General features: G+C 41.7%; 1 protein-coding gene across 1 annotated transcript; it reads left to right on the top strand.

Moving 5' to 3' along the window:
• Window positions 1-300: 300 nt before the first annotated feature.
• TTC32 (tetratricopeptide repeat domain 32) lies at window positions 301-5,658 on the top strand. The gene is made up of 3 exons (XM_032866894.1): window positions 301-596; window positions 4,348-4,514; window positions 5,244-5,658. Exons 1-3 carry the CDS (start codon window positions 445-447, stop codon window positions 5,369-5,371), a joined length of 447 nt encoding a protein of 148 aa, XP_032722785.1. The 5' UTR covers window positions 301-444; the 3' UTR covers window positions 5,372-5,658.
• Window positions 5,659-11,075: the final 5,417 nt, after the last annotated feature.

Here is an 11,075-nt window from a genome sequence, read left to right as displayed (position 1 = left end):
GTCAGAAGCTGCGGGCCCCTAAGCCATTCGTAAGAAACCAAGCTTGCTCCAGCTTCTGGCATCGTAGGGCTCCCTCCCCCAACAACTCGCTGTGACAAAGGACAAGCTCTTCGCAACATCAGTCGACAGACACGGAAACCAGTTTGGGCCCATCAGTCCACTGCTATTCTGGAAAAGGAAGCAGGCGGAACCGGCAGCAATAACGGCGCCGCATTTCAGAAGAGCCCGTCCAGGATTTCCCCGGCCGCCCGAGTTCCCCGCCGGCGCCGTGAGCTGGATCTCGCGAGATGATGGGTCCTCCGAACGTACAAACTTCCCCCTTTGCTAAGCGCCGAGGTTTTGCGGTCAAATTAAATTCCGGAGTGCGGAAGTGGCTCTGTGGTGCCACCTCTAAACGCCCAGAAGTCAACCCCCTTTGCACGGAACGCTAGGCCTCCGACCGCTATGGATGGGCAGCAAGGGCAACAAAGCCACGCGACGTTGGCACTCGCCCAAGCTCACTTCGAGAAGGGCGACTACGCCGAGGCCGAGGCGCTGTACTCCGCTTTCATTCGCCAGTGCGCCTGTGCAGGCTCCGTGGGCTCGGCGCCCGGCAGGTAACTATCGCGAGAAGTGGGGTCTCGGCGCCTCCGAGACGCGGGTGGCTGGGGATGTCAGGTCCACGGTTCCGCCGCCTGAGCTACCCCGGACCGGAGATGCACCGGGCGGAGCGTTGGTCTTTCCAGAGGGCGGCGAGGGACGCGTGCTGCCCTCCCCCCGGGAGGTCTCCTACGTTACTCACTCTGACCCAAGACTTGGAGCAGATAGGGCTTTTCCACCTGCCATTTTAACGGGCGGGTGTCTGAGACCTGGAGACGGCGAGGTGACTCGCTAGGACCCGGGACCGCTACTCCGGTCGCCACATCACCGCAGGAGTGCTTCGTTTTTCGTGTGTGTGTGTGTGTGTGTGTGTGTGTGTGTAGTGGGGGAGGATATCACTCGGCCTAAATACTACCATTTCACCCCACAGTCATCCATGGATATTTCAAAAAATGCATTTCTAAATATTAAGGATTCTTACGGAAACAACCACAGTATCATTATTATTACATGATTCCTTACTAATCATAAGTAATCCTTACTAATACTAAATATGCAGTCAGTGTTGGTTCCTGATTGATTAATAACGTTTTTGTTTGGCTGATGTGTTTTTTAGCAGTTGGTTCCCGTCAGGATATACACCAGGTCTCTTCATCTGTAAGGCTCCCCTTCCTTTTTTTTCCCCTTGAACTTTGTCGAGGAAGCCAGTCCTGTGTTTTGAGAGTTCCCCATATTTTAGATTTGCTGAAGTTATTCCCCTGATGTCATTTAATACGGTCCCCTGTATCCTATACTGCTTGGAAGTTGGTAGTGAAATCCTGAGGTTTGATCCGGTTCAGATCCAGTATTAGGGCGATCATATGTTAGGTGGTGCCCTGTACCTCGATTAGAAACCTTATAATGTCTTTCTGTGATATTAGCGACTTCACCTGCTAATACCTGCTTGCCCAGAGAGTCTTGGGTTTATGCCTGGATGTGTAGCATTTGATGGTCCTCCAAGTTTTGCCTTTGTTTTTGTTGATGGAGTGATGTGGACTAGAATGAGAAAACAGAGGAGTAGAATGAACAGCTTTTTGACAAGTTTTGAATTGTCTGCACCATCACTCTTCTCTCCCTTCAAGGATTTGGTTTTTCTTGACAGCATGCCAGCTTGTCTTTTGTATGAGACTTACAATTTTTTTTCAAAGATTTTAAAAAATTTATTTGACAGAGAGAGACAGTGAGAGAAGCAACACAAACAGGGGAAGTGGGAGAGGGAGAAGCAGGCTACCGGCTGAGCAGGGAGCCTGATGGGGGGGTTCAATCCCAGGACCCTGGGATCATGACTTGAGCTGAAGGCAGACGCTTAATGACTGAGCCACCCAGGAGCCCCGAAACACAATTTGCTAAACTCATGGAATTAAACCAGAAAAATAAAATTCCTTTCATGTTTTGATAATACACCAAGGTAATAGTTAATAGAAATTTCTGAACAGGCAATAAGACAGTAGCACCATCCCCTGAACCTCCCCCACCCCACCAAAAAAAGATTAGTAAACAAAAAATGTAGTTTTCTATCATTTCAAGCTCAAAGAGTAGACTTAGCTACTAGGTTTCAAAAAGTATTCGTCAGCAATAGGTATACTGACACCATCTAGTTCCTTTGTACATTTAACCTAAGAGCACCAGTGTGTGTTTATGTAATATCTGCTTCTTACCAATGCCGGAAAGAAAACCTCCATGGTTTACTAGAAGGTCGCTCAGCATGCCTGAATGAACCTTCTAATTTCCTTATAGTTCTGAAATTCTTCTAGGAACTCATGAATTTAAAATGAATTCTGTCATTTCAGATTTTTTTCCTTAAATAGGTCTTTTAGCTTAAATTTATTTTTTAAAATAATGGGTCACTGAACCATTTTGAAGAAGCATTTGCAGTTTTTGCATGCCTGTCACTCTGAATGGTTTACATTTTCTTTTCATATCCCAAAGTGCAGCCTTAGTCATAAACCTAACTTTCCTTTTTTTTTTTTTTTTGCTAAAGCTTGCAAATGTAAAAAAATCCACATTTGTATTAGGAAGTTAAATTCTAGTATAAATACTATCATTACAAAAATCTTAGTATTATCAAAAACATTTTGGCTTCAGTAGTTAACCCACATCTTTAAAATATGAAGCAGTTTCCACATGAAAAGTAGGCTTTTAGAATTTGTTGTAATGAGATCTAATTCTAGACCAAACTTTCTATGATCCTCGGAATATAAGAAACTCACAACAAAGTTTCGAAGCTTAAAAACTGATGGTCTGAAACCTTTCTGGAGTCCTGAGGCTGCATTTTTCTTAAAACCCTTTATGGGGCAGCAGTTCACCTAGTATCATAACAGAGAGAGTTGAAGCAGTCCTCCAGTTTCAAACCTGGTGCTAGTGGCGTCCAGACGTGGTCTTGCACCCAGTCTCTGTCATAGCTCCCGGAAGCAAGTTTTCTCATGCTGCAGTAGTTTTGTCCATCATTAGTAAACTTAGACTTGAAGGAGACCCCTGTGCGTACCTCTTATGGTAGCAGTGGTTGCCGTGCCTGTCCTATCTCAAGGATCTAGAAATTAACAGAAGTCTCTCTTGCTGGCACTGACAGCAGTCACGATGTGTTCTGAGGACTGTACTTTGTACTGGGGGCTTAATGAAGAAATGACAGATGAGCGTAGCCTGCACCTGTTCTGTTTGATTCAAATGTGAGAACCACTTAGGAAAAAAAGGAAAACAGAATTGTCTCTGACCTGGAGCAGAGTCCGTTCATGTTCTCTGCATGAATTGTCTGGCAGGGGAGGGGTGACCTGCTGAGCTGGTGGCTGGTGGGAGAGCCCTTGCTGGAGACCCTGCCCACTCACAGATCCTGGGGAAGCCTCTGGAGCTTTCAGAAGCAGAGTCCCTTCGGCACACGGGACCCCCAGAATGAGCCTAAGCCCCGATGTCCTCCTCGCAGGAGGCCAGTGTGGCCTTGCTGGGGCGATCGTAGCTAAGATGAGAGGGAGGGCCGCTCTGTCCCCTCCTTGGGCAACAGCATGTTGATTCTTCACTTTTGGTCAGCTTGTATTTCTTTACTGATGAAACATGATTTAAAAATCTCATTTTTGGTGGGCTCACTTAAAAATCACATTGATGATTCAGTTTGTGATACATCCATTGCAAACTGGAGCTCTGGGCTGGCTTTTCCTCCTGGCTCAGGGTGAATCTGGTCTGTCTTCTTTGCCCTGCTGGCTGGCGCGTGCTTAGAAAATGAACAATTTTTGAATGTTGCATTCTGTGAAACAAGTTGACAGTGCACGGGGCTCTGAACACACTATAAAATGAATGTGTTTTTTGGACTGACAGGGTAGCACTGCCACGCTATAAGTTAGGTAAAGGGATTAAACAAGAATTGATTCCTCTGCCTCTTTTTTTTTTTTTAAAGATTTTATTTATTTGACGGACAGAGATCACAAATAGACAGAGAGGCAGAGAGAGAGAGAGGAGGAAGCAGGCTGCCCATTGAGTAGAGAGCCCGATGCAAGGATCGATCCCAGGACCCTGGGATCATGACCCGAGCTGAAGGCAGAGGCTTTGACTCACTGAGCCACCCAGGTACCCCTGATTCCTCTGCGTCATTTCTTTGGATTTCGTTTCTTCACTTGGTTTTTCCGGTGTAGATACCGCATATCACAGGCTACAAAGCTGGACAATACCCAAAAGAGAATGAAAGTGGAAATGAGAGGAATTTGGTAACACACGTTTTTAATGTGAACTCTTTGTTTAAAGCAAATGCAGCCCTGAGGATTTGGCTACTGCCTACAACAACAGGGGGCAAATCAAATACTTCAGGGTTGATTTTTATGAAGCCATGGAGGACTACACATCGGCCATACAAGTCCAACCCACTTTCGAAGTTCCGTATTACAACAGAGGGTTGATACTGTATAGGCTGGGTAAGAATTATCTTTTTTCCCTTTTGCCCTTGACTTTATGTTATGAATTCAGAGCCCTCAAATGCGAAACTAATGTAGTAGACATCAAGTCTTAATGTCACATAAAATTTGGGTGTAGTGCCTGGAACAAAGGAAGCATTTATTTTAGACTTCTGGTAGGCTTTACAGTGGAGCATTGGGGTGAGGATTGGACCTGGAGACCGATGAGAGTGACCGCGTTACTTTGTGCCTGTGCATTCCCAACTGTGAAGTGAGCTCAGCACGGATGATCACCTGTGGAACTTTTCTGAGTTAAAATTTTTACAGGCACACAAGACAATATAAAGTGAAGGGGGTTTAGATCCTTAGATTAAAGGACTGTAGGTACTGTTTCTTTTTTAAAGTGTTAAAAGGAATACCAATTTTCTGTTCCTTAATGATAGGATTTTGTTGAGATTTTATGATGTTTTATGCTATTTCTCTGTTAAATCTCAAGAAATAAACCCAGAGTCAATTTTAAGTGTTCATTTAAAGCTAATTTAAAAATTTAATTTTAATTATTCTGTAAGGACATGCAAAATTACTTTGATATACACATCCATATCTCATTATTAAGAAGAAAAAAATCCTTTACTAGGTGTGTTTGAAAGCTCATAAATACAAAAGCACGTGTATCTGAACTTTGTTATGAATAATATATAGAAATACTCAGTTTTATTATTCTTTTTCATTTTTTGGGTTCTGGTACAGGATACTTTGATGATGCTTTGGAAGATTTCAAGAAGGTATTAGACTTAAATCCTGGATTTCAAGATGCTGCTTTGAGCTTAAAACAGACTATTCTAGACAAAGAAGAAAAACAAAGAAGAAATCATTGAAAAAATTTTTGCGAGTTTTAACTTAATTAAAATATTGACTCATGACCCTTATAATACCTGGCATCTCATTCTTTATAATGTAAAGTAGGTGTTGAGTCATTACTTTTTTTTTTTTTTTTGGCGACAAGCTATTTTAATATATATTTAAGATGAAGAGATTCATGCCTTAGCACTGAAAGTTAAATAATATATTTAAAGAAGTTAATTTCAGCTTGAGCAACTGTTGAATAACTGCTTTTTGTAAAGTATAAATAAATAACATCAATGCATAGTTGTATATGATTACAGTAAAATATTTAAAGAAATGTGTGACATTTTCTTCATTAATGTTATATTTTTTATTATTTTCATTCCCAACTTTTTATTTTAAAAATTTGACATCTGGACTGAGCCACCCAGGTGCCCCTTCTCTTGGCTTCTATTCTCTTTTCCTTACTCTTGACTGGGGTCGGATGTAATATGAAAAAACCAAAAACCAAAAAACAAAAACCAAAACTCCGTAAAAGAATTTGTTTAGTTTCTCGAATTCAGTGATTCTTCATCCTTTGTCAGAAAAAAAAAAAAAAAAAAATCACTGAGGGTCAGATTCAGTACTTGCTATTTAGAACCCAGATGCTTATTTTTATCTTGTCTTATTACTGGAAATAACTGAAGGATAATATATTTTTATCTCTTGATCAAAACTTTAGGTGTTACACAGATTCTAAATTTCTCATTTGCTAAATAACACCTTTGTTATGTGCCTTCAAGATATTCTATGTGTGCTGTTGCTCTGATTTCTCCTATTTTAGCATTTCTACTAAAAATATACCCAAACTGTGTCATCTTCCAGCCTTTCTCTCCCTAAAAACAAGAGAGAAAGTTGTGGTTTGTTACAAAGTAAGGTAAAAGAGTAAATGGATAGAAGTTACTTCTGAGCTTAGATAATTACTTTTACACCAACAGAAAACCTGGAGCTATTTATGCCTTTTTTTTTTTTTTTTTTCTGAAATCCAGAACTGAATGAAGCCAACGGATTTACTTTCTGATAGCAAACTACAGTCGGCTGGTGGAACAGGAAATTCTTTCCCAGTCAGCTTTTAGTCATTACCGATTTTGCCCTCTCCTGGATCTTCTCTCTTTTTTCTGTCTTTCACTGACTTCTCTAACCTCCCCTCACTCACTACATAGTCTTGCCCCCCACTCCCATCATTTTGCTGCTCTGAAAGTTTTTCTCAGTGGGTGTGGTGGAAGCCAACCTACCTTCAGGGCAAATCAATTTGGCATTTGCATGAATCTTTGTAACCTCTCTGCCAAACCTAATTCCCCCTTAAAACTTTAACTCAGTTTCCTAAACCTCTTTCTTGCCTAACAAACTTAATTTGTCCCTAAAAAATGTTTCTAAGTGAAAAGCCATTACGTGAAAAAAAAATGGCCATTTTTAATTTAATTTTTTTAAAAAAGATTGTATTTATTTATTTGACAGAAAGAGAGTGTGTGAGTGCATAAGCAGGGGTAGCGACAGGCAGAGTGAGAGGGAAAAGCAAGGAGAGGGAGAGGCAGAGCAGGGAGCCTGATGCCGGGCTCAAACCTAGGACCCTGGGATCATGACCTGAGCCGAAGGCAGACGTTTAACTGACTGAGCCACCCAGGCACCTCAAAATCCGTTAATTTTAATGGAAAAAAATTATGAATTCCATTTTAGCCCAAGATACCCAAATACTTTTCACAGTTAGAAAAATATATTAATTGAGCAATTAAGACAAGTGTAAGTGAGTACTAGCAATTTGAAATTACACAAGTACATTTACAATAATTTCATCAGGTGTAATGGCATGAATGCTAACTACACTCATTTTTTTTCTTTCTGTACAATTTTTTAAAGGACTTAAGTGAGATATAATTTGCACAGCATACAGTTCACACTTAAAGTGTACAGTTCAATGTTTTTTAAGTGCATTCAGTTTCTCTACTGCTTTTAAAACCAATTTTTCAAGGTTTTTGGGTCTCATAGTCCTCTTGCAAACTGCACTTGCTGAAGTTATAACAGAAAAACACTTTTGGGGGGCGCCTGGGTCGCTCAGTGGGTTAAAGCCTCTGCCTTCAGCTCGGGTCATGACCCCAGGGTCCTGGGATCGAGCCCCACATCGGGCTCTCTGCTCATCAGGGAGCCTGCTTACTCCTCTCTCTCTGCCTACCTGTGATCTCTGTCTGTCAAATAAATAAAATCTTTAAAAAAGAAAAAAGAAACACACTTTTGGGCAAATGAAGGACTACACATTACAGAGTCCTTCACAATACCAAAGAGCTTACAGACACAACAGATGGAGGGTCCCAAAGGATCCTCTCATCCTGCTAAGTAGCGCAACACCAACCGTGCTGGGGAAATGGGAGGGTATGCCTCGTTTGAGGCTAAGACACGGAAATTTCACTCTTCTTTTAGCACATTTTAATTACCGTATTTGAGTGAAGAGGTTGCTATTTACAAAAACTGTTGAGAAACATGTGGTATAACTTATCAAAATCCCAGTGAAAAGTGAACTGAACGATCACTACATGAACTAATTGTGTTACTGTGATAGCTTCCAGGTAAATTCATGTTTTGGTGTTTTCTGTATTTCTCGAAAATGCGGCAAATTATGGGAAAGTGATTCCAGTTTACATGGCATTTGGTCAGAGAGATTTGTTAAATTTCACATCTAACATTAGGAGACTTAAAAAAAAAAACACTGTTATGTTCTTTTCAAAAAAGGAAAGAAGAAATATTTTTTTTTTGAGATGTAAAGCCATTGGTAAGATTTAAAAACATAGTTTATATCTCTTCAAATCATAAGGAGATAAAAGGGCACATCCATATAGCAAAAGACAAATGAGAAACACCCACAAGGGAAGCCCCAAAAGCAGAAATTATGAGCTGTGAGTGTACATTAACACAGTGAGGGAAGAACTCAGCAGGACGCTCCCAGGCTTGTGTCTGTCAGCATCTCATCTCACATGCAATAATGCAGGGAAAGTCTTATTTTTCATAGAGGATGAAGCCGAGGCTAAGAAATGCAGTAACTTGCCCAAAGTCATGTTCCAAAATCCATGAAAACATTCGAAACTGTAGTTAGTTGATTTTTGTTGTTGGCATCAACTCAAAGCAGACATGAGAACTCTTTTTTTTCCCCTTTGATCCTGATACAAAATTTAAATTGCCTGTGAGTTGTTTTAGCATCCATCAAGGTGAGTAGCAAAACAATATTAAAATTAGCTTTTACCATGGAACATTATTGCAATTCTAAACTTGCTTGTTGGTATTTTTCCTTCCTGATTGAAAACAGACACAGAAGATGGTGAAAAGCAGATTAATATTAAGAGCAAACTCCATTTGGAAAATGGAAACCCTCCGCTGCCAATATGTAAATTTGTATCTTATGTTAAGAAAAAGTATCCAACATCTATAAGCAAGGCAAAAGGAAGATTGCATATCCTTTCAATATGCTGAGCGCAGCCTAATAGATCCACCCAGGGACTATTAAATTCTCTGAGATTACATGTAACTTACAGATTTTTGTCCAGAGAACATGCAACTGATTTCTTTCTGGTAGAAATGGTATCATGGTTTTATCACCCTGGAGGACATTAACTAGTTATGATTCTAGCTTAACCTAGTGACTTAATTCCCCAATTAGTCATTGACTGTAAATACTCAGTTCCTTAAATGCTCTTTGACCATCCGGCTGGTTCTCTCAATCATGAGTCAAATAGATATTTGTCATGTGTTCATTCTGTTTTCTTAGAAGAGTCATGCTTAGTTTTAAACAGTTTATATTTGGACACTTCTATTGAGAAAACAAAACCAACTTTAATAGACTTTGCCATTATATAGTGTTTTATTTCTCACAGGACTAAGAGAAAAGAGGGACTGGAATTTTCTACTGCCTGTTCATTTGAAATTTCAATGATTCTTGTTTGGATTATGAGAAGTTGAATTGAGCTCCGACTGGAGCAGAGTATGGGGAAGACCTTAACCTTAAACTGCAACACAGGTAGGTACTCCTTTGAAAAGTAGGCGAAAGGGCAGAGAATGTAGAAAACAAAAGCCCCCCCACCCTCCACCCCCAGGCACTTTCCTGTTCTCACGTGGCAAAAGGGGCCAAAGGAACCACTCTGAAGTTGTATCTATCCTTCCAGACCTTTCTCGATCGATGGACAAGTACACAGACATATGTGTGCACGGCCATGCACAGAATCATGGCACACGTATCATTATTCAGTCATTTAAATGACTGCTGATGTGGGACATTCTTCTCAGTAAGAACATAGCAATTGGCCTCATTCTGCTTGGACCCATGATGCGTGCCGATTTTCTGATATAAAATTAATAAGGTCTACGGTAATAAAATTCAAAATTTAAAAATTAAAACCATACAGGAGGGCTAAGTGGAGACTAAGCCCGACTCCTCCAGAAGTAACCTCTTTAACCAGAGCAACTGGAAACAAAGTGTCAAACCGCTCACTTTCCTGCTCCAACCACTCACGTCTTTAAAACCTCAATTTGAGTTCTTTTCACCACCTTCGCGTAGATCTGTGCCCTCTAGGCAATTTTGGCCAGTTTGTACCAGGAACACCTCTGACTGTATCCTCTTGGCACCATGTCTTCCTGAACCTATTTCCACTTTTATAGAGTGCTCTCTTTAAGATTGGAGTTGGCGACAGTGCAGCCTGAGCTTGTCCCAGACAGGGCTCTCGGGGCGCCCCACTCTGCTCCCTGCTACCACCCCAGGCCCACAGGACCCCCTGCTCCCCGCCACCCCCAACCTTTTCTTTTTGCAGGTCTCCCAACTGGTCTGCCTTGGCTCTCACCCTGGAGTGGCTTGTCTGTCCGAGTAAGCGGCAATTTCCCTAAAGGCCTTTGTGCAGCTGCTCCCTCCCGCCCCTCATTCAACCTCTGGCCCTCTCCTCCTTCAGGCCTTTGATCCTCTGTCCCCAGATGGTGGGGCCCTCTTCTGATTGCCCTACGGAGACACGCAAATCCCCATCACACATCTCACCTCTGTCTACCCATTCCACGTGTTTATTCCTTTTCTTTCCCTGTCTTCTCCCACCGGGAGGTAGGCTACCCCCTGGGTAGGGAACTTTGCCTGCTTTGCTCATGCTCCATCATCAGCGCTTTGCACAGAGCCCGGGACACAGAGGGTCCTCAGATATGGTGAGTGGATTAATGAGTTCATTATCAAATCTGCTTATGAAGTTGCTATTTAGATCTTACAGATTCATTGCTGGCCAGTAGGTGTGGGGTGGACAAGTGTTTGATCCCTTGTTTTTCAGTTGATCTTGAAAAGGGGCCTGATTTTTAGTTGTTTTTATTTTAGTTTAAACAGCTCACTGTTCTAGTTTTAGAGGAAGAAAGTCCTCTAAAAGACAAGGTTGATTCAGCAAGGACTTTATGTTTTAATAGGGCTTTATAACAGGTACTTGTTACGGGTTGAATTGTGTCCCCCAAAAGAAATGTTGGAGGTCTTAACCATCAGTACCTCTGAATAGGATGCTGTTGGGGAAGGGGGCTGCTGTGATGTTAAGTCATTGAGGTGAGATCATATTGGGATGGGGTACGGCCATTAATCCAATGTGACCGATGTCCTTATAAGAAGGGAATTTGAACTCAGACACAGGGGAGAAGGCCATGTGCATATGGAAGCAGCCACAAGCCAGAACCAGCTGGAGCCAGCAGGAGCTGGAG

This window comes from Lontra canadensis, unplaced genomic scaffold (assembly GCF_010015895.1).
Source record: "Lontra canadensis isolate GAN:19392208 unplaced genomic scaffold, GSC_riverotter_1.0 scaffold32, whole genome shotgun sequence".
Taxonomy (NCBI): domain Eukaryota; kingdom Metazoa; phylum Chordata; class Mammalia; order Carnivora; family Mustelidae; genus Lontra; species Lontra canadensis.
The sequence above is the reverse complement of the archived record's forward strand: the minus strand, read 5'-3'. Positions and strand labels throughout refer to the sequence as shown.

Excerpts from the sequence above, each read along its gene's own strand:
- TTC32 (XM_032866894.1), top strand. The coding sequence starts at position 445 with ATGGATGGGCAGCAAGGGCAACAAAGCCACGCGACGTTGGCACTCGCC. Across the intron at positions 597-4,347 it reads GTGGGCTCGGCGCCCGGCAG|CAAATGCAGCCCTGAGGATT; the intron begins GTAACTATCGCG and ends CTTTGTTTAAAG. Across the intron at positions 4,515-5,243 it reads GTTGATACTGTATAGGCTGG|GATACTTTGATGATGCTTTG; the intron begins GTAAGAATTATC and ends GTTCTGGTACAG.